Genomic DNA, 24,646 nt, shown 5'->3' with positions numbered 1-24,646 from the left:
ATTTTAAATACTTTCAGGTTAATCGGTAGGGAAATAATAAATACAATAGGGATATATTTTACGTTACCATCGCAGCCTACATCTTCCGTTCGTGTAGAAAGAAAAACTACGATATCGAAGAAAATTGAAACTCTTTATATTGTAGTCGCTTTTAACTCAAAATGTACGAAACAAAAAAAATTCAGTTATTAAATTTGAGTCCAAAAAAGGGTATTTGCTATTCTAGATTCTTTACTAATATTGTTCCATCAGAAGGTTGGAACTACACGAAAGTCTGGTCTATTTTTACTTGTTTACCTGAATAAATAATTTAATCGAATAAAGAAAGAGTACAATTGTAAAAACAAGGATATACTGAGAAAGCTGAAGCAAAAAAATTGTTGTTTAACGCAAAATGTAAGTTCTATTTATGTTTAATTTATTAATTACAACTCGTTATAATTTATTCTATAATTTTCAAAAAATAAATAAATATATATATATATATATATATATATATATATATATGAAAATAGATACAAGCATTTCTTATTAGAATCGATTTAACAATTAGTTTTAAGCCTTATATGTTAAAAAAGTAAGAGTTTATCTTGAAAAAAGTATGCAAAGTTAAATGAATCTGTTAATTTTATGTAGACTAAATCAGCTTTCTCCGCTTTATAATAAATGACCTATTTTACCTAACTATTTAAAAAACAACAATGTAGAAATATTCGTTTTTTTTTAAATTTAATGTATAACAAAACTTAATAAAATTAATCATGCTACAGGCAATTTTTTTTGCAAATTTAACAATCGTACGACAGCTTTTTTACCGTCGACGTTGACATTCATCTGAAAAAATTCTGATGATGTGCTACAGGTTTACTTTTGAATTTTAAATTCTGCTCTCTCGGATCGGGGTTCTACTTAAAAGCAGTTATACACACGCGCCTTTTCAAGGTTATTAAACGATAAAAAACATTACACCAAAACTTGAATACCGTGTTTTTGATTAAAAGGAAGTAATTATAAAATAAGGTAAACAACTTCACCGGATAAAAAATTAAAATACAGATTCAAATTTGTTTGGATGTAAATAACCATGTTCCAAATAAAATGTAAATTCACAACAGTTATTAACTTTATAAAAATTAATAACTTTGCGAAGAGCCCAAATATTCTTTTAAAACTAGTAAAATAAATAAGATACATCTAACGAATATGTAATAATTAGAAAATAAAATAGAAGTTTTTATTTAATTAATTATACCAAGTTTAACAAGCTAAGCCGGTTCAATTTTATTAAATGACAAATTATTCGAGTAATAAATTGTCTTTTACAAAAATAAATGTCAAATGATTTGAGGAAATTAAAACCTAGTGTAGAAAGATGATCATATAAATCAGTAAATAGTTACGTATCACATCACATGAATTGTTAACTCAAAAAAAAAAAACTAAAATAAACTTTAAAAAGAGAGAGAAAATGCATAAAATAATCCTTTTCCAATTATTTTTTTAAATTTCTACTTTTTGAAGTCGTTACTAAATTAAAAATAACTACCAAAAATTAATCTAATTTAAAATTCAATAAGGTGTTATTTTAAATAGAATCGAGCAAGTAAATCAATTTTATTATTCAAAGAAAAGTACGGTGTTACTTTTGGTTGAACGGTGGGATTGAGGGGTGAAAATGAATTTTCTTTACGTGTAGGATTACAGAAATACTAATCTGTGTAAATTTTTGTGGTTCGAAAATCTCCAAAACTACAAGATCAATTTCATTAAAATTTAGATGTGCTTTAGTCTATATTAAGTTGTTTCTGAATGTGAAAATTTGATGAAGATTGGCTGAGTCTTTCTTATGTGTTGTTCAATTTAAGGTCGATATCAGACAACATAACCTCAATATGAGGTTGTTAACTTTGTAGTTTTTATACACACTTACGCAGCGAGGTACAGCGGTGAGCGAGTTGATGTTTGCGTGTAGGGTGTACTCGTTAATCGAACGTATGTAATGTGTTGTAATCTGAAAATCAGGGCATTTCTGATTTCGCAATAGTTAGGGGGCCGGAAACGAAAAATGCGCAAGTGTTTTCTTAACGCTTACTTTTACATAGAATATGGGTGGACCTACAAAACAATGCCGTTCAAATGAAAAAAAAATCTATAAACGGTATCTTCATAAAGTTGAGTAAAGTTCTCTTTGTAAAAAAGGATTGTAGTGAAACAACAATCAGCTACTAGTAGTGAAAAGAGATAAATAAGATTATCTGGAATTAATTTGTAAAAAAGTACTACGTAATATCATTAAATTATCCGGCTAATCTTTTTTAATTTTCCAAAGAAAATACTGAAGTTATTTTTAAAAAGAAAAAATTACAACGAAACCGTAAAAGAAACTTCTTTCAAACAAGTTAATAAATAATCAGGAAAATTATTAAAAATAAAGTTAAAATACGGGTATTGTTTGTAAACTAATTTTTTTGAAGTCGGCGAAAAAATAAAATATTTACAAAAAATACCTTCAGGAAATTAAAAAAACCTTGTAACAAAATTTAATCATAAAACTTAAAAATGTAATAAATAATGTTACATAACATACTACACGTTCTTGACTGGATGGATGAATAAAAAAAAATATATTAAAAAATAACAATGAAAGAATAAATAAATTTAAAAATTCGGAAGTGAAAATTTGTGTGTTTTATATAACTCAGATCTGCTTAAATATAGGTAGATGATAGATAGGTATAAATTGTGGTTTTATTAAATAAAAGTAATCACAATTCTACTGTCGTATAGAAAGCAGAAACAGAACAGTAATTTTATGTAGTTCAAAGCGGAAACAGGAAATTCTCATAAAGAACAGAGAACAGTAGTGGCATACAGGCCTAGTCCCACATATCCGGCTTAATTTCATTACGTATTATTACATAAAACACGAGTTTACATTCCAAACACCGTGACATCGTATACACGCAAGAAAATTACTACAATCTACTTACACTTTTATTTAATCAATTACACATAACGTGCAACAACCAGATTAAAAAACAACAGCAAGGCAGTCAAAAATTCTAAAAAATAAATTCATTACCGCTAGGGAAATATGAAACAGACTCGTTTAAAAGCCACGCTTTTGACCTTTTCATTACCCAAGTAAAACATAATCATCTAAGCTTATATGATTTTAGTAAAGGACAAAATATTATGAAAATTATATTTTAAAAGACTTAGTTCTCCTCGCTGTGTTCCAAAATTAACGAAAAATAGAATATGTGATCAGTTCTAAAATGTATTTTTATCATCAATCACTCGATAAATCGCCCATTAGAGGTGAGTACATCATAAAAACAAATCATTAATTCAGAAAAATGTTGAAAACACAGTAGTAGAACTTTCACAGAGTAGTCCAGTGGGTTGTTTCACACACACACACACACACACACACACACACAAAACTTAATTTAAAACATCATTTTACTTAAATATTAATATTTCTCGTTTATTTTATTTAATTTCAATAATTCTAACTAAAGCGCAAGCGCATACCGGCACTATCTAAACTAATGTAATTTCACAACTTACACAGAAGAAATTTCGCTTGTAAGATCTGTCGATCTTACAAGCGAATCTTTCTTTCTTTTTCCTGTTTAGCGTTCGGGAATTACCGTTCAGGTATTTCTTCGGAGGATTAATGAGAACAATATGTATGAGTGTAAATGAAGTGTAATCTTGTACAGTCTCAGTTCGACCGTTCCTGAGATATGTAATTAAACCAACCACCAAAGAACACCGGTAACCACGATCTAGTATTCAAATCCGTAGTATTTAAAAGTAACAACTACCTTTACTAGGACAGGAACGCTGGAGAACTCTCGACTTCCAAATCACCTGATTTGTGAAGACGCGTTCACCACTAGACCAACCCTGTATGTTAGATGTGACGCCTGTGACGTCACAAGACGTCGGAGGGGCGAAGCCTGTTTCCCGAGACCAATATACTGCAACAGGGGTGGCCATAAATACAGTATGTCCACTTTTGCACTTCTTAACTCAACAGGCAGATTTATACAAAAGGATTAACAACAAAAATAAAAATACTAATAACTACACATGAAAATTTAATGAAAACTTTGTATTTTCATTTATAACTTACCGCATATTAAATAATTTTCTTAATTTATCCCACAATTTTTTTTTAATTACAAGTAAATAAACTTAAATTTTTATTATAAATCAGTCAGTTTTTTCCGATAACATTGAGTATAAAAGGTTCAAGGATGTTTTTAATTATATAATTAAATAAATCTCGTATTCATGTGAACAGTTTTGTTTTTACAAGACAAACGCAAAGATTATGTTAATATGTATTCATTAATACTAATACGTAGAAGCTTATTTTTGCTGTTTAGCCTTCGGTAATTACCGTTCACATAATACACTTCAGAGGATGATATATATGACTGTAAATGAAATACAGTCTTGTACAGTCTCAGTTCGACCATTCCTGAGATGTGTGGGTAATTGAAACCCAACCACCAATGAACACCAGTATCCACGATCTAGTATTCATATCCGTGTAAAAATAACTGACTTTACTAGGACTTGAACGCAGGAACTTTAGATTTCCAAATCAGTTGATTTGGGAAGACGCGTTCACCACTAGATCAACCCGGTGGGTAATACGTAGAAACTAGCATTATAAATAAATTTGTTTCATTTTATACTTCACTCACTCGGCTAGTCTAGTGGTTAACTCGCCGTCGCAAATCAGTTGTTTAACAGCTGATTTTCTAAGTCGAAGTTTCTGACGTTCAAATTCTAGTAAAAAATAGTTACTTTTAATATTAGATAGCGGATATCGGTTTACTTTGGTGGTTACAGTTCAAATTATCAAACGTCACAGGAATGGTCGGCCTGATTTTGCACAAGACTCCATCTCATTTAAATGTTATACATATCATCCTCATCTCAATGGGCCGTGAGGGGTTGCTTGAACAGATTGCAACGTATAGATTAGGAAAATAAACTACACAACATTGTACTACAACTAGTAAGTTGCGTATACTACATAAACAATATACTTGCAAAAAGAGACATGAAAGCATAACCAATTTCATCGCTTATTTGGCTGTTTGATAGACTAAAGGTTTTCCAGTTAGAAACCCCATTTTTTAAATATATAATGGCACAATCAATTTAATAAGAAGGGGAAATTTATATTTTCATTTATTAAAAGCAACTTATATATCGATGGTGATGAAATTACATTTGCAAATAAAAATTTTATCGGCGATGTTAACTAATAATCCTAAAAAATGGTTATAAATTACTATGTTTTACGAGCGACGAAACAGAATAGCCTTTAAAAAAATGTGGTGTGGACTCTACACGACTTCCTTGTACGCCTACTAACTTACATATACACATGAAAAAATATGAAATGAAAAAATATCAGAAGTTATTAATGAAATAAAATTTTAGTGCATAAAATTTTATTTCATTAATAACTTCTGATATTTTTTCATTTTTTTTTTACTGTTATTATTGAATTATTATTTTTTGTAATTTTTTTTACTATCAGAAAGTAATAATTATTAATAAATCAATATATTTAAATAAAAAAAAGCAAAACTTTGGAATAAATGAGAATAAGTACCACTTATGATATATCATTGAAAAGCTCTCAATGAGGGTTTATTACTGCAGTTAAGAAAAAGTCCAAAATCCAATTTTTGTTTTGATTTTGGGCTTTATTGGATGCTTTTGGTCCAGTCGATTGCCATCAAAATGTTACAACAGTTCTAAATCCAAAATTTCAACATCCTACGGCTAATCGTTTTTGAGTTATGCGAGATACGTATAGACGTCACGCCGAAACTAGTCAAAATAGATTCAGGGATGGTCAAAATGGATATTTCCGTTAAAATCTGAAAACCGAAATTTTTCGCGATCACAATATTCCTTTTATTCGTACAAGAAAGTAAGAACACTAAAAGATAAAACTGTATAGGTTGCCGACTTCCGTGAGGTAGTGGTAGCGTCTCTGCGTTTCATGAGGAAGGTTTTGGGTTCGAATTGCGTTCATGCTTGGCATTATAAAATTCACCTTTCATTCTTCTGCTTCTCTTGATTACATCAATGACTATTTTGGACCTATCTACAGCCGCCCTGAATAATTCTGTCGATGATCATTTAACCTTCTTCTTAAATCCGACAAGCCAAGACGATTTTCTTCCTTTAATACCTCTTCTGCAATCTATTTTCCTGCGTACGATAAATTGAAAAACAAAGTGTATCTCAATACTTCTGTTTAAGTGCTCATAATACTCAAGCTTCTTTTGACGACTGGTATTGAGCAGCTCTGTCTCCTTACAGATCGTCCGCAACAACTCAATGTTAGCAACATGATCTCGATACGAAAATTCGTCGGTATATATATATATCTCGAGTCACTTGTCCAACATGCGAGTGAGAAACCCAGCTCCGATGCCGTATAGGAGCGTTAACCAAAAGTGGGAATGTACGAGCCGCAAGCGTATAACTTTGGTCGAATATTTGCTGGTCATTAAATTTTTCATATTCAAAATGTTTTCCTGGTTCTTCCAATATTTAAATATATTTCGATGAACCGATCTGTCTCTTCTTGTAGCCATGTCCAAGATATTTAAATTCCGTAACTCGTTCAGTCATCATTTAACTTTAATTGTTGATCGACCCCCTCAGGTGCATCTTTAATCGTTGACTGTAATTAGGGAAAGCAATAAACAACCAAGAAAGTAATAGAAGACCACCACCATCGAATTTTTTTTATTTTGAAACGAACAAGAGAGCATCAAACTAAGCAAAGATATAAAGCATGCAATATAAAACCCCATACAATCATTTTTAATTAGGTTTTTTTCTCTATTTGGATCATCTATGGACCGCGTGAATAACTTTACGCGTGGTTTTTTAACCTTTTACTTCAGTAATTTTTCGTGAATGAAGGAAGATATTTTCTCTCCTAAGACCATGCCAAGTTGTTATTGATTTTGTTAGTTCTTGAAACCCGTTGAAATTCTTGAGTTTGTCGCGAAATGTGAACAAATCTTGTGTTTCTTCATCGGTGATTTATATTTCTTGCATATCTTTTCGATATAGTCGATTCATTTATTGTTTTTTGAGTTTTGATGAACGTGAGGATATGTTTTATGATTCTTAATAGCATTAGTATTTTCCTGAAGATCTTTCTTTCTTTGCGTCAAGTAGGTGGGTGTTGCGTTTTGATAGTTATCCCAGAAATTCTTCTGCAAGAATTTGGGCTGGATATCTTAATTTTAGTTTATTTCATAAATTTAAAAAATTAATAATATAATAATTTTATAATATCTGACTACAAATAACAATAATTAATGTTTAACTTAACCGAAAGAAATGAAGTATTTAAATTTTAAAAAATGAAGTAAATCAAAATAATTAAAAAAAAAAAATCAGTGATATGTTAATAGAACTGGTTATTGTACTAACAAAACATCCTATTATTTAAAAAAAAAAAAGAAAAGAATAATCAAAGATATGTTAATAGAACTGGTTAATGTGCAAACATAAACATCCTCTATTTTATACAAAAATCTTCATTTAAAGTAAAACAACAAATAAAACTTGAAACGTACGGTCATTAAAATCAAACACGATCAAAAAATTATAAAATTTCATCCTGTTTTGAAAAACATGTACAATAAATAATACTTGATATAAATAATTCAACACAATAAATATTTAAATTGAGACGGCATAATTATCCATGTGATTAAAATATTATAGATTCTGCAGAAGCAATAACACCAGAATTAACAGGAAATTAAATTTAAATAATTTAAGTTGATGTTTTAAAGTGAAACTAAAAAAAATTTCACATAACATCTGTCTGAACACAATTCGTTTTCAAATTATATTTTACAAAATATTTCCCTCTTATTTGTACTCAAGAAGGTAAAATGAAGCCGTATTGACATTCTTAAATGGAGTAAATTTGATGGTTTTATTTGTTTTTGACCTGAAAATTTGAATAAAACAAGACCCAGAACTATATTCCTACTAATTTTTAAAATAATTGTTTAAAAAAAATGGAACCTACATGATGATCATATAATATGATGCACGTCTGTAGAATTATAAGTTCCCACTGTCCCCACCGATGCTGAATATTATATACGAAGGTAAGTCAATTATTATTCGCAATTTAGTTATATTTTTTGTTTATGTTGGTAGTACTTTCGTGTTGCGTAGATGATGCATGTGCGGTTTAATTGTTGTTTGTGTAGGTTTGATGCTGCTTGGTTAGTTCCGTTATCGCTGCCCTGCCGTTAACCGTAGCTGCTCCGCTTTCTGTTTGCACCAAAGAGCAACGTTCAGCGATCCGTTTTTTGTGAAGGTGTATCAGGGGCCGAAATTCATCGAAGACTTTCGGTACAGTACGGAAACAGTGTGTTGCCGCAACGGAGTGTCTACAAATGGAGTGAAAAATTCAATAACGGTCGCACAAGTGTTACGCACGACGAAGGAGCCGGACGACCGTTTACCGCCACAAATGAGAAATACATTGAGCGTGCACGTGACATGGTTTTCTTAGACAGACGAGTTAGCTATCGATGAAGCGGCACATCGTCTGCAAATTAGTCACGGTTCTGCCTACGAAATCATCCACAAAAGACTTGGGTTTCGTAAAGTCTGTGCAAGACGGGTCCCAAAAAAACTCCCACAGTCGCATAAACAAACTTGGGCGTCTACCGAAAACATTTGGATAACTACGGTAACGAACGGGACATCTTCTTAGACAGAATCATCAACGGTGACGAAACACGGATCCATCAATACGAGCCGGAGAGTAAGCGGCAGAGTATGGAATGGAAACATCCAAATTCGCCCTGCAAAAAAAAATTCAAGACCCAACCGTCCGCAGGAAAACTGACGCTTACGTTTCTTTGGGACTCACAAGGTCCAGTACAATATGAGGAAAGGGGCACGACAATAAACAGTGTGCGTTACAGTGAGATGCTTACTGCCAAGCTGAAGCCTGCGATTCGAAGCAAACGCCGAGGCATGCTGTCGAAAGGTGTTGTGTTGTTCCACGACAATGCCCGCCCACCTACTGCTGCTCACACAGCTGAAACGCTCCAGAAACTCAACTTTGAAGTATTGGCTCGTCCTCCGTATAGTCCTGGTCTGGCCCCTTCTGACTATCGCTTGTTTGGTCCACTAAAAGAGGCATTAAGGAACCGTCGATTTACCTCGGACGAAACAGTGACAGAAGCAGTGCATTCCTGGCTCGCAGCTCAACCGAAAATATTGTTTTATGAGGGCATCAGGAAGAGGGCTTGTGTAAAGATGGACCAAGTGCGTTGAAATGCAAGGGGAACCATGTTGAAAAATGATGAACATGTAAGTTTCCTATTTGTATTGCAATAACATTTATAACTTTGCGTAATAATAACATTGCGGAGAATAATTGACTTACCCTCGTATATTTGTTAAAAATGTCCTTAGTTGTTCATTCAATATTCCGCAAAAATCATTTCCGAAACAATTTTTTTTATATTTTACGATAATTTTCATAAAGATTACTAGATATTTAGTTCTGGAGACTGTTTTAATCAATTTTTTTACGTAAAAATCATTTGAAACCATCAAATTTACCCCTTTCAAGAACTTCAATATGGCTTCATTTTAGAATAATTTTGTTAAGCGTTGGTATAAGTATACAATTACAGTTAATATTTACAAAAAACAGCTTACTAACAATTGAAAAATTTGACGCGTTCATTGAATTTGAAGCTTCATTTTATGCTTGCATCAAAGCGAATTCTTTTCGCAAGCTATTACTCAAAAACGAAGCATTCCCGTACCAATGTTTATATGAATTTTTTTCTTTACTTTCATTAGTAGAACATGTGCTGAATTCCTTCGTGAGACACTCTGTATATTTATTGGCTTTATTATAATATGATAATAAATTTAAATTACCGAAAAAATGACATCTGTAATTAAAATAAGATTGCTAATCAGAACTTTGTATCTCTTAATTAAATACTACTTTATTTTTATCTTTAATAAAATTATAGAACATTTAATGAAAATATATATATATATATATATATATATATATATATATATTACGTAAATAAATATAAATAAAAAAACGTTTATTCATTTAAGTAATTAAAAAAAAACGTGGTTTTAAAAGCAATATTTTAAAAATAAGATCGCTTATTATTATCTATCATTATTTCTTTAAAAAAAATATAATTCTTATAAGGTAAGTAAAAATACATAAGTAATCAATTCAGTCATGATTCTCTTGTCTTAACAGAAAGCGTCTACATAATTATCTTATTAATTATGAAACATGTACCTTGTTTTAATTACCTGTTTCGGGCCATAAAATAACTTCTTTTTACCGATCAACAGCAAAATTAATATTACATTTTTTACAGCTTTTTTTTATAATCTCCGTTGAATATTTTCGCAGAGATATTTTTTTCTTCAGAACGGATTCTTTTATAATAAATTAATTCTTCTAATATAACCTACTAGTAAGATAATGAAGTTATTATTTTGCTACCGCATTTAATAAATTATCTGCTAGGATGCAATTTATCAACCGAAATAATACATTCAATTATACGTTATGTTAAAAAAAAGAAGGAAAAACCAGTATTTTTCAGAAAAAAATATTAAATTTATTTATGTTACGTCAATACAGTTGCAATTTTATTATAACCTATTTCTATTAGCGTTATTTAATAATTTAAGCATTTATATTTATAAATGTATGTAAAGAAATTAACTTATTCAATCGAATTATGATAATTTTCAAGAAAAAGGTTAGATGAATATTCAAGGCTCTTTCAACGGAAAAACTAGTTTTCATTAATATTTAATAATCCGTAACCTCAATGCTATGTTTGGAGTGTATTTCTGTACGGTAGTGAAACTGGTAGAAAAGAAAAAATATACGAGCGAGACTTTTGAAATGTGGGGGTAACGAGGAGGATGGAGAAGATAAAACGAGTGGACAAAGTAACGAAGATGTATTAAGAAGAATAAAGAAGATAGAACACATCGGCGACTATCAGAAGGAGCAAAGAGAAACTGGATCGGGCATATAATTAGTAGGAGAAAAGGAATAAAGAATACAGTTCTTGAAAAGAACTAGAGTTCTTGAAGGCTCCGATGAAGGTGAAAAAAAAAGAGGAAAGAAGTTGAAATTAATAAATGACAAAAAAGGTAGTGAAAGTTATGATAAAGAAAAACACGAGATACAAACAGATGGAGACAACAACGGTGCCAGGGACCTGCCAACAAACCCACTGGGTTGGTCTAATGGTGAATTCGATTCTGCTTTCGAAGTCAGTTAAGGCAGGTACTTTTATATGGATTTGAATACTAAATCGTGAATACCGGTGTACTTTGGCAGTCGAGTTATAATTAACCACACATGTCATGAACGGTCAACCTTTGTTTTTTTTTCTGTTTAACCTCCGGAACCACCGTAAGGTATTACTTTAGAGGATGATTTGTATGAATGTAAATGAAGTGTAGTCTTTTACAGTCTCAGGTCAACCGTTCCTGAGATGTGTGGTTAATTGAAACCCAACCACTAAATAACACTGGTATCCTCAATCTAGTATTCAAATCCGTTTAACCCACCGGGTTGGTCTAGTGGTGAACGTGTCTTCCCAAATCAGCTGATTTGGAAATCGAGAGTTCCAGCGTTCAAGTCCTAGTAAAGTCAGTTATTTTTACACTGATTTGAACACTAGATCGTGGATACCGATGTTCCTTGGTAGTTGGGTTTTAATTAAACACAAATCTCAGGAATGGTCGAACTGAGACTGTACAAGACTACACTTCATTTACACTCATATATATCATCCTCATTCATCCTCTCAAGTATTATCTGAGCGGTAATTACCGGAGGTTAAACAGGAAAAAGATTAAGTATTCAAATCCATATAAAGTAAATAAAGGATTTGAACATAGAACTATCGACTTCGAAAACACCTGATTTGCGATGACAAGTTCACCACTAGACCAACCCGGCGGGTTAGAAACGGTCGACCTGAGACTGTACAAGACTACACTTCATTTACATTCATACGTACATACATATCATTCCAATTCATACTTTTAAGTAATACCTTATGGTGGTTCCGGAGGCAAACAAAAAAGAGAGAAAGAGAGACTTGTCAAAAAACAGAACACCATATGATGATCAACTTAAATGTAAAATATTTCATCAAAATTTTAAGAAATTAAACAAAATTATTCCCTAATTTATTCGAGTAAATAAATACGCTATAACAAAAAAGGGGTATAATGGAAGAATCATTTTAGTAATGATTATCTTTTTAAGATATACTGGTCAAGTCAATTATACTAAACTTAGCATATCCTTTAGAAATGAAACCGGCATGTAATATTTAAATTAGTTTTTGAGTGATAAACAAAATTCTTCGGAATTATAAGTTAAAATTTTTGTTAAATGGATTACGTCAAAGAGAAATACGTGGTATGCATAATTCAGTCATAAACTGTAGATTAAATCTACAGATCCACCGAAATTACTGCAGTAATATACGGCTATAAACCACACATATAATGTTTAATTAATACATAGATGTATTTTTAAAAATTTAAATTCGCATACATTAAATTCTTTTACCGTACTGTAGATAAAACTAAAGCAATAATTTTTGCAACATTCTATGAAAAGCAAGGGGGAAAATCCCATATAATTATGAATAAACATATGACACATAACGCTAAACATATTCACACAGAATGTGTCATAATAAATAAATCACAATTTTATTTTATTTAATATGCATAAAGAAGTACGCATGTGAGAAGCATAAAATAGGTAGCTACTGACTATAATAGTGTTCTATAATTTCTATGAGTGACTGGTTCAAATGTTATGTACAAAACACCTGACTAGAATATGCATAGCTATTGTTTAACAAACAAACAGTAAGCACGACGAGAAAAAACAAACCTTCTATTATCACAGCGTATATTATGTTTATATATAACTTCAAGTACATATATAGAAGTACTAAACACGACGTGGACTTTTATCAGTTTTTGGCGAACGGTTGACAAAAAAAAATAGTATTACGCTATAGTAGGATATTATGAAAAAATAAAATACTAATATTATCAACCGTTTCAGTGCTTTCTGTTAGAGAAATGGTAAAATTAATAAAAAAACCTACATCGGGATAAACAGACTGACATTATGCATAAAATATCGTTTCGTGTAGAGAACGAATCAGAACAAAGAAAATATATGCGCCAAACTCAAGGGTATATATGTAATATTGCATAACATATTAAATAATTTACATTAAATGTAATGTATTTCTGGAACCTGACCAAAAATGTAGTTTTCAAACTATATGTACGAATATTAGCTTCCGTAACCAAGAAACGTTGTAAAGTCTGATACGAGTCACATTACACTTCTGAAACTGATATACCCGTTCCCATTAAATCAATTATACTATACCAGGATTACTAAAAAAAAAGTGACAATCGAAGAAGTTTCCTATTTCTTTTTTTTTTATTGAACGAATATACTAACAGTTACTGGGTGTAAAATAAACATCATTATTATCTGAGTAAACAACTGTAACTATGCCTCGGTTACTTTATATACGACACAACAACAAAAATAAAGATTAGAAATCAACAAATAATGTAATTTATCCACTTAGTAGTCGAGAAATAATCCATTCATATATATTAACCTATTAAAACAATATTAAATCCAATGGTTAAGTAACTAAACGCTTAAATAGATCTGAAGCAAGGACCGATATTGTATATATATATATATATATGTATATATATATACGAAGAATGTAACAAACTTTCAAGACATTTTCTACTGACGAAAATAAAGAAGAAAGTTTATAACAGTGGTTCATTCAGAGACGTTTCGTTAGCGAGTGTCGGCTGCGAGTGTCTTCGGTGAAATTGTAATTTTGGAACCCAAATTAAGGGGTAAATTTAGTTGTTTTATATGAAAACTGACCTGAAAAATTGAAAAAAAAAAAATCTGACTTGGAAAACACATGACTTCCTTGTACGTCTATTAAATTACATTTTTAGAAGTACATAGAATATTATTTCATTAAAAACTTATGATATTTTTTCATTGTTTTTTTTTATTATTGTATTATTATTCATTGTAAAACTTTTTTTACAATGAAAGGTTCGTAATTATTAATAAATCAATATATATAAATTAAAAAAAAAAGTTAAAAAAAGGGACTTCATCTCCCTTTTTTAACTTTTTTTTTTAATTTTGATTCGAACCGATGTGCCTTCCCCTAAGATCCAAATATTTCATTAATTAAACTTTTATTTTCCTATAACTCTGGAACCAATGAAAATAAGTACCACTTATGATATATCGTTGAAAAGATCTCAATGAAATCTTATTACTGCAGTTAAGAAAAAGTCAAAATCCAATTTTTGTTTTGATTCTGGGCTTTTTTGGACACTTTTGCTTTACTCGATTGTAATCAAAAAGGGAAGTGCACAACTAGATGTTACGACAGTCCTAAATAAAAAATTTCAACATCCTAGGGCTAATCGTTTTTGAGTTATGCGAGATACATACGTACAGATATCACACCGAAATAGTTAAAATGGATTCAGGGATGGTCAAAATAGATTCGTTGAATTCTGAAAACCTAAATTTTTTACAATACGATCGCAATACTTCTTTTACTTCGTACAAGGAAGTTAAAACTTACGTAGATAAGTCTTTTTAGCTAATTTTAGTGTCCTGAATCAGTACTGAAGTTCGGGGAATACGCCCCGAAACATTCCATATGATAAATGGAACGATTAGATATATATATATATTGTAAACAATATATCGTAAACTACTGGTGTCAAGCACTTAGGGTGTAATAACTTGTTTATGATGATGGAATGAAAAGACCTAATTTCATATAATAGTAGGGAAAGATTCCTTTATTCTCAAGGAAGTTATTTTATTACAATTGTTTTTATATGATTACAAATGTTTCATAGCGGACGACTGGAGGAAGTAAAAACTCGTATTTAAAGTTCTCTATCTAATAATACGGTAGATAATTTCATAATTGCCATTATAATATTGACAAATTAAATTACATTAAAATTATAATACATCAGTTCCTTTACAAAACCAACATTTCTTTCTTATCTTATAAAAAAAATCGATACAAATGATGTAAACTGTACGTATGCTGAATAAGCAGAAAAGATTTATTAAATTTAAAGAAAGATCTGAAGTTCCATAAATTATCATCAACTATTATAAAACATTCATTCACAAAGAACTTTGAAACGAATTAAAACATACCAAGAACATAAATTTGATCGTTCATTCCAACAGTTTAAAGTGGAAATGTTAACCTACTTTTTTTCCAAACTCATAAAACTCAAATTTCACGTCACGATGCGGTGTATCCTTTGTTATAAAGTAAATTATAGCAGTGCCTTGTTATAATACGACTACCTATATCTACCTGTTCTTTTTATTTTTTAACATTTCTTTCTTTTTGTTTCTTTAAATCACGTTTATTCTCATTATTTCATTTCTCTCTGTCCTTTTTTTAATATTTTATTATTGTCCTTTTATTAAAGGATCTTCTAAAATAAAAACCTTTTACTTAATCTTTATTATTAACGATAATTAAACTAACCAGTATCTTTTATTATATTTGTTAAATAAAATGTTATTTAACTTTCCTATAAAATTTAACGTACCTAAAACTATTGTGGTATTATAATTAAATCCGTATATTTATATTACACAATAAAACTGGAATTGACCGTACAAACTTACACGGTATTTATAAAATATTGTACCGATTACAAAACGTTTCTTTTTGATGTTAAAAAATTTCTAAATGATAAAGTATGAATCCTAAAAACTTAATAAATTGTACAACATCATAGATTACAAAAACCGAATAATAAAATCTATCCTTACAAATGTATTTAACTATAGCGACGGTAATGATTTCGTTATTCGGCGCTAATATTTACTTCCTATATAACAGGAAAATTATTCTAAACATAAATATTGGGGGCAAACTTTCCCTCTCGATCAGACCAGGTGGAAAAGGTCCCTAAGCACGTCTCAATTAACATACTAGGCCAGAGTTTCACTATCATTCTGACATTTGTTGAAATTTGAGATATCCGGATGGATCTAGTAAGATGGCCCTCCCTATATCGATATAAACATATCGTAATCCCGTTTCTCGGTTGTAACTAGTTAAATATTGAATTTATCGAAAATAGTTTCAAAACAAAACTTGTAAAACGGAAAATTTTATACAATAAAACTTGTAGTAACATTTTCATTAAGATCATAAAAATACGTAAGAATGATCTGTTAAATCAGAAACAAAAAAAAAAAAACCTTATTTTTTATGTTAAACGATTAAACTAACTTTATGAAAATTTAAAAATTTAATGAAACAGAAGATTAATGCTCATTAAAGTACGTATTTCTGAATAACTTTACCAAGATTAACATAAGTTTTTGTTAACTTTTTACAAACGTTTGTTTATATTGCTATTTTTCACTGTTGGTGCAGACTGACGCATTTTACAAACATTACGCTCACAAAACTCAGTCAAAAATTAAGATTTACGTAAAACCGGTATTACCATATAAAAGTAATAGTTTACTATACCTATTTGTATTGTTTAATATTTAATTTTTAAAAATTTTAGTAAGTTATGGATGGTTTTCTTATACTTAGTGAAAGCGCCAGAATCCTTTTCTGAAATAAGAATTTTTAAAATTACTAATATTTTTCGATATTACACAAGAGAATTTCAATTTGGGTTAAGGGACCGAGCCACTAACCCATCTCTAGTATTACAGACTAAATTTTATTTCTATTTCTCTAATAATTGTTCTATTTATCTTTTACCTCAAAATAGTTAAACAATTAATAAAACTACTGAATCGTTTAATGAAATTTTAAATGAATGAAATACAATTTATATACAGGCCTACGTAGAAAGAATAAAGAAACATTAATAACCTACCACAAAAATTAGTAATAATTATCTAATAAATAAAGTACACGTTACAAAAATAAGCAATAAGTAAATATTTTCTATTGTGCTCGATACATTTAATTTATATACGTTACATAAACATCACACAATGAATGATATATGCACTATTTCAAAAATTGATCTAAGGAAAAATATAATAAACTTGATCAGTTCGGCGTTACCGAAAACTCCGTATTAATAACAAAATAAAAATATAAGAAATAATAGTAAATTAAATATGTATGTGATGATACTAAATAAATTAAGTAACATTAAATAAATAAGATTTCAGAAAGTTTTAATAGAAATTATTTCTTTGTATGAAGTAAAGGAAGTATTGTGATCGTTAAAAATTTCGGTTTTCAGATTTCACGGAAACATTCATTTTTACCATCCCTGAATCCATTTTGACTGGTTTCGGCGTATCTCGCATAACTAAAAAACGATTTGCCGTAAGGTGTTGAAACTTTTAGATTTAGGATTGTTGTAACATCTAGTTGTGCACCTCCCCTTTTAATTGCAAACGAGTGGACCAAAAGTGTGTAAAAAAGACCAAAATCAAAAATATTTGGATCGTCTTAACTGCAGTAATAAGGCTTCATTGAGCGCTTTTCAACGATATATCATAAGTGGTACTTATTTTCAACGGTTCCAGAGTTATAGCAAAATAACATTTTAATTAATGAAATATTTGGATCTTAGAAGGGCGAAGGTTTTTTTTAACATAACTTTTTTTTTAATATAAATACGAGTACATTGATTTATTAATAATTATTAACTTCTGATTGTAAATTTTTTTTACGTTAAATAATAATTCAATAATAACAATAAAAAAAAAAATATAAATAAATATAGGAAGTTATTAATGAAAAAAAATTGTATATGCTAACCTTGAACAGATTTGTAGATAATTCATTTTTTTAAATTAATTATTTTATTTAAAGAAAAGAAACACTAAAAATTCGAGAACTGTAGAGAGATCCTATCGTGGTTATATCTGTCAATAATAGAAGTTTGATCCCATTACGACATATTTTATTCAGAGGTAACGAACCAAAATCAAGGACGTACGGAACAGTAACTAAGATATCAAAACCATTTCGAACGGAACATATGGATAGACAAATATTATTTTTGTAAAATATTTCTTAAATGGATCAGTAATTTATTTAAAATAGCAATGGAACATAATAAGGGATTTCTCATGTTGAACTATAAAAAATAATTCCACTGTCTGGTTTCGTAAGGATATTGTTAATTTTTTTCATTTAAAAAAAAAACATTGCTCATGCATAAATACAAAAACAGTTTAAATGTTTAACTTATTAACACACACGCTATTCAATATTTACGGACGCCGAAGCATAATATGACAGCTCTTTTTGTACCTTAAAAATTCGTCTCACTATTTAAAGAAGTCATAAGATATAATTATATTTCAAACGACGGGAGTAGGTAAACGTAAAAAAATAATGACGATAAGCTTACCGTTTGTGGAAGAAAGAAATATCGTTATCATTAACCGGTGGAATTCCATCCGCGTAATTAGCAAGTCTACGTCTACCCGAGAAGTAGATTTTGAGATTTTAATCATTTTAAATATTGCATTTCTTTTAGTAAACCTAATAAATATACATTTCCTTTTTAAAAGAATATTTAATACAACACGTAAATACTGTAATAATTACCAAAATATTTTTCACCAGTTTAGGTACAAAAATTAATCCGGTATTACCTTCTTTAGCGTTATGACTTATTATGTACGTCGTAATTTTAATTAATAATAATAATTCAATAAATAATAATACTGCACTAATGATTAAAAGGTTAACAAACTGAAATTAATGATAGCATATTAAAAAAAAAAAATGTAAATATATATGTTTTTTCTGTGGTATAGTAACCGACTGCGGTTTCAGAGAAAAACAACTCTGGAATTTCTATAGGGAAAAAAGAGTAACCACAAAAAAAAACTGAATACCAAATTCGTCAATGAAACCTGTATTAAAAAAAATATATAACAGTATTTTTTATTTTTTTCGATAAAAAAATCATAAAAACAAAACGATATAAATACAAAAATTATAAAATTTATCAATACATTATTACGAATGGAAAAATTAAAATCAAACTCGAGTAAACTAATAACAAACATAAAGCCTATTGCTATTAATAAAACACTGCAAATAACCTAATTTGAAATATATATTTATTTATACTAAGGCATCTGTGCGCAGTCTGACGTGTAATAAGTATACCGGTAAATGACTCAGGCCGACCACTCCTAAGACGTGTGGTTAATTGAAACCCAACCACCAAACTACCTCCATCTTTTGGTAGGCGGATGAACCCAGACTCCCGATACTGTAACGAAATTAACTCGGTAGAGCACCCGATATACAGATGGGAAGAGATTAGGCACTCGTTTGGAATAAGTCAGTTGCATCCGGAAAACACGCTGCAGTACGTGCTTAAAGGAAAACATGAATGGGATAAGCAGAATAATACAAATCGAAGATAAACACGCTAGGAAGTGGGATGGGGACTAATACTGGTGGTAGGGAAATACAAGGGCAGCCCTGGTCACGAGAGGGCGGTTCGCTGAGTTGGGCCGCTCTCGATGATTGACTGGGACCCCTTGATTTCATGGAAAATTGAAAAGACCGAAGATCCGGCTAGATCCCCTCCTTGAAGGGGAACTGGTTTGAGGCGTGAGTCCCGGCCTACCGGGTGAGCGATCCCCGCAAGCCACGGCATCATGGGATCCTGTGGGGTCCGGGAGGTTATAGTCCAGGCAACCACTGAGGATACTCGATGCGTAACTGCTGGACCATCCTCCAAGATCCCAATGCTGACCGTGCTGATCTTGGGGGAAGAAAAAAAAACACCGAACAACACTGGTATACACAGTCTAGTACTTAAATCCGTACAAAAGAACTGCCTTTACGAGATCGAACCTTAGAACTCTCGACTTCGAAATTAGATGATTTTGCAATGTCGAGTTTAAGTACTAGACTAACCCGGAGGATTCCAATCAACACAGTATCCATCCTAAAAAACTCTGTATAGCGTAAAATTATATATATATATATATATATGAATATTAAGTTAAACGTAATTTAAGTTTATGTTCCTCTTGAAGGGATAGAATTAAATATAATAGGCGTAACAAGACATATTTTACTTAAAAATATTATCTTTATTAATATCCCTTGGGTTAACCAATCATCTATGCAAACCTATAAATTAAATTCACTATTTTTCACTTAGAAATCCCTAAGCTTCCTCAGGTGGTCACACATAATAGTATGATGTGTGTATGAATGTATATTGTCACCTGAGAAAGCTTAGAGAATTCTAAGTGAAAATTATTGAATTTATAAGTTTGTAGAGTTGATTAGTTAACTCAAGAGATTAATAAAGATAATACATTTATTTGTATACATGCTTTATAACATATGTAATTATAATAAATAATAATATTGTAAAAGAAAGATCCTTAGGGTTGTCATAACTTCCAAATGTTTTTTTTTTTTTAAACTTCACCACTAAACAGGAGGATTCATTGATTTCAAATAAAAACAAACTATTATTTGTTAATTTTTAAAGTATTTTAAAATAGCAATTAAAAAAAATATGACCCATATTAAAAGTTAATTATTTATAAAAAAAAATCTATCTATACATACATGATCTTTTAATTAACTTAAGTAATCAATTTAGGGTATAAAAAATTAGTAAATATTTTTATATTATATTAATTAACAGAATTAATTTAATATCAGGCACCAAGAACAGTTTCATAATGGTTTGCACACAGCAACAGTATTATACTTTCACCTAATACTATAACATTCCCGAAGTGCTATTTTTGTTTTTTTAAATACAATTCATAATGCAGACGTACTTTTTATTTAACAGCAGTTAAGGATAAAATAATATATATATGTTTGTATGTGTGTGCGCGCGCGCACAACACGATTCATATACAACGTGAGGTAGAGAACATGCATTCTTCATCAATGATCAGTTAAAATTAATCATTATGAAGATTCTTAACAACCACCAATACATAACGGTATAGGTCATATATATGTAGTAAGAATTTAACCTATACATACACACAACAGTTACGCAGAAACCTCAAACAATAACATCACAATATGTATAGTCCTATCTTGTATGCCTTCCTACGTACAAACACAAAAGGTCAAAGCAATGAAATTTAAATTATATGAAAATTTTAAAACCGAAACCGAATTCAATTGAATGTAAATAAAGAAATATTTTTTTTTATAACAGCTAATTATAAAAATAAATCGCACATGTTTTAAACCAACGTAAATGTAATTTATTTTATTAAATATTAATTAATAGCTAAAATTAGCAAATTATTTCCAGTTCTCGAATTATGTATAATTCTGTCCTATTTAATAACTGCGTACATCAATCGCATATTGAAAACGTAAAATCAACGAAGTTAATAAAATAAGCTTTGAGAATTCTACATGCTAATTAATTAATTACAACTAATACACGCGTTACTTTCATTTTTTTTTTAAATCAAAGTAATTTAAAAAGTGAACTTTTTATGTTGATTTTCAACCGATTCCAAAAGGAAAAAATACTAGATTATGGATAAATTTCATTACCGTTCGACTATTAAAACAGATGTGAAAATATAGGACCATTTAACGTACAATGAAAAATTTTCTAAATACATTAACTCTATTCTGATTTTAATTAACAACAATAGTTTTCAGGCTAAGTGAAGTACACAGCCTGAAAAAGGCACATTATTACAAGCTTTCCGAAAACAGATACATCCTGATTATAGAAAAACCAGCCTACGTTTCATATAGACTATAAACATATACGTTATAAAATTAGCTTTAAAAATGGATAAATGAACAAAAAAACACGCACAATTTTAGATATATGAACACCCTTACTTATCTTTTCTTTTTTTTTTTAAATCTACCGTAACCAAAAGGCTTAATATTTTTAATTTTTAATTTATAAACAACAATTGATAATAAATAAGGAAGTTCTAGTAGCATTAGATAAACAAAAACTGTTTGATTACTTTGGAAGGACGCAGTTTTTTTTTGTTTTTTTAAAAATTATTTTACGGAATTTTTTTATAAAATTTTATTTATTTTTATATATTAACTTTGGTAAATGCATATTATCGATGTCTTTGATGGTCATTAAATATAATAACGTTAAAAACTTTAATGAAAAAAATTAATTTTTATAAAATTAAACATTAAAAAAAATTAGTAAACTTTTAATAAAAAAAATTAAATTTTTTGGTGTTAACTCACGAAGAGGGTACCGAATTTTCAATCGTAAAGTAATCCACTAGTATTAATAAAAAAACATTAAAAAATGTGATGCACTGTGTTTAGCGATTAATTTTATTACTTTTATATACGTTTTATTTCAAGTACTGCCATCACAAACGGAAATAAGTGTAATATACTAACATGAACAAGAAATACCTAACTTTCACAGACTATACATCACTTTGCAGCCGAATAAAACCACATAATAATAATAACGAACTTGTGAACAGAATTAAGCCATCAAAAGTAGACACCCGACCGACCGCAAACATATCCAACGTAACAAAACAACGTAACGATAAGAATAATGGAAGAAAAAAATAACAAACACCTAAAATATATTATTGAAACATGCAAAATTTAACGTAATTATTTTCACTGACATTTTTTACGTAGATTCCTCTTTAAGGTTGAAGGTGCACGGTGAATTGACGGTTTAGCGAGGTATTTAACAGCTTTTCTTGACTTACGTCTACGCACCGGTCTTCTTTCGCGACAGTTTTCCTCTTCATCATCTTCGTAAATATTTATATCATCGTCATCATCATCATCATCATCGTTGTCATCTACATCATCGTCTTCAAATTCACGATCTTCTGTAATTTCTTCTTCTTCTTCTTCTTCATCGCGTTCCGGTTCGATATCAGGTTCGGATATGCATTCGTAAAGCCCTTCGTCTTCGTCGGCTTCACCAGGATCTGCTACGCGTAAATCCCTCGGATTGCAATACTCTCTGATCTCTTGAACTTCATATTTACCGACGCGTCGGATGCTACGTTTTTCAGGAGGCACAAATATCATCGGATCCAATTTAAGCGATCTCAAAGACCGCGGAGGACGTCCGATCACTACTTGATACAAATCACTTCGTGCCGTTCCTCCTCCTGCACCACTTGCTGAACCGCGTTTGCTACTGACACTACCCGAATTAGCGACACGCACTGCACTGGTCCTTTTAAAATATCCGTCGCGAGATACACTCGGTTTCGGTTTAACAGGTGACTTTTTCTTACGAAAGAAACCGCCTCCTGAACGACGCGGCGGTGAGAAATCGGTGAGTCGCGGTATCGATATGGAAAAAGAAAAACCGGAATCTTTACTCGAGCTGAGAAGTTCGGTCGAACCCCTCGACGAAAGAGTTTTACTGGTCGAATTCGTCTGAGTGGTAGACGATAACGTCCTACAGATGGCCGCAGGTATCATTTGTACAGGAGGCGTGGGATAATTGTGAAATCTGGATTGTCTTCCGCCTGGATTATCGTCGCGTTTGTCCTTTAAAGCACTTTCCAAAGAATGATGAGCTCTACGACCGTTCGGATCCGCTTCTACAGAAGACGACGGACGAGGTAATTCTAAACTCCTGGGGGCGTTTGCCATCGCTAGAGGAGCGTCCATCCAGATGCGTCCGAGGCTTACGCTTAACGCCGAATCGGACCTTTCGTCTTTCGACTCGATAGGTCTTGAAGAAGGCGGCGGCGAAGGTCTGAACCTGCGACGCACCGGGACGGGCGACTTCTCCAAACTGACGATTTCCAGGGAAGATTCCGCACTGCTTCCGTGTTTCTTCCTCGGAGGAGGCGTCGGAGCTCGACCGTAATCTTCCGCGTGCACGCATCGTATCCACTGCCCGTAACCGATCACTAAAGGTTGTTCACCGGCCTGCACCTCTTTTTCGGGACGGGTCGCTTTCAAAGGATTACGACCCTTGCCTCCGCGGTCGAGATAATTTTTACGTATGGATATCCTTTTAAATGAATCACTCCGTTTAAAAGACGACTCGGCTCTATCTTTCTTTTTACGTCCTCCGCCCATTAATCGGCGGAGGTTTTCGAAAGTGATAGGCTTCATAACGACAACATGACGATAGGGGGCTCTGCCCCTCTCGGCTCCACGGTTGCGGACCGACTGGTAGATTCGAGCGCTCGACTCGGCGGCTGTGCCACCACAAGGACGACTTCATCCCACCACCGCTAGCCTCACCAGTCGGCCGCTCCACACCACCGCTCCCTCTCCAGTCAGAGCCGCACAACACAGCACACTGCATTCCATACGACCTCACCTTTGCTCGCGCTTACCTATAATATACACACTCGACTTGCTGCTTGCTCCGCCGCTGTTCTTAACTTCACTGTGCATAATAAACTTAACCGATCGGAAAACACAATATATAAATAAATACGCTCGGATAA

The 24,646-nt window shown here is 31.2% G+C and overlaps 1 protein-coding gene across 6 annotated transcripts in view; it reads right to left on the bottom strand.

Annotated features, from left to right (window-relative positions):
- Nucleotides 1-24,369, bottom strand: part of DIP2 (disco-interacting protein 2) — a 651,591-nt gene extending 627,222 nt beyond the window's left edge. For all 6 annotated transcript variants that reach the window (XM_075373056.1, XM_075373055.1, XM_075373059.1 and 3 more), the window contains exon 1: nt 22,841-24,369. In XM_075373056.1, the coding sequence (XP_075229171.1) occupies nt 22,841-24,305 (1,465 nt within the window). In that variant the 5' untranslated portion in view covers nt 24,306-24,369. The remainder of the gene's footprint in view (nt 1-22,840) is intronic.
- Nucleotides 24,370-24,646: the final 277 nt, after the last annotated feature.

This window comes from Lycorma delicatula, chromosome 8 (genome assembly GCF_047948215.1).
Source record: "Lycorma delicatula isolate Av1 chromosome 8, ASM4794821v1, whole genome shotgun sequence".
NCBI lineage: Eukaryota > Metazoa > Arthropoda > Insecta > Hemiptera > Fulgoridae > Lycorma > Lycorma delicatula.
This window is presented reverse-complemented; position numbering and strand designations above follow the sequence as displayed.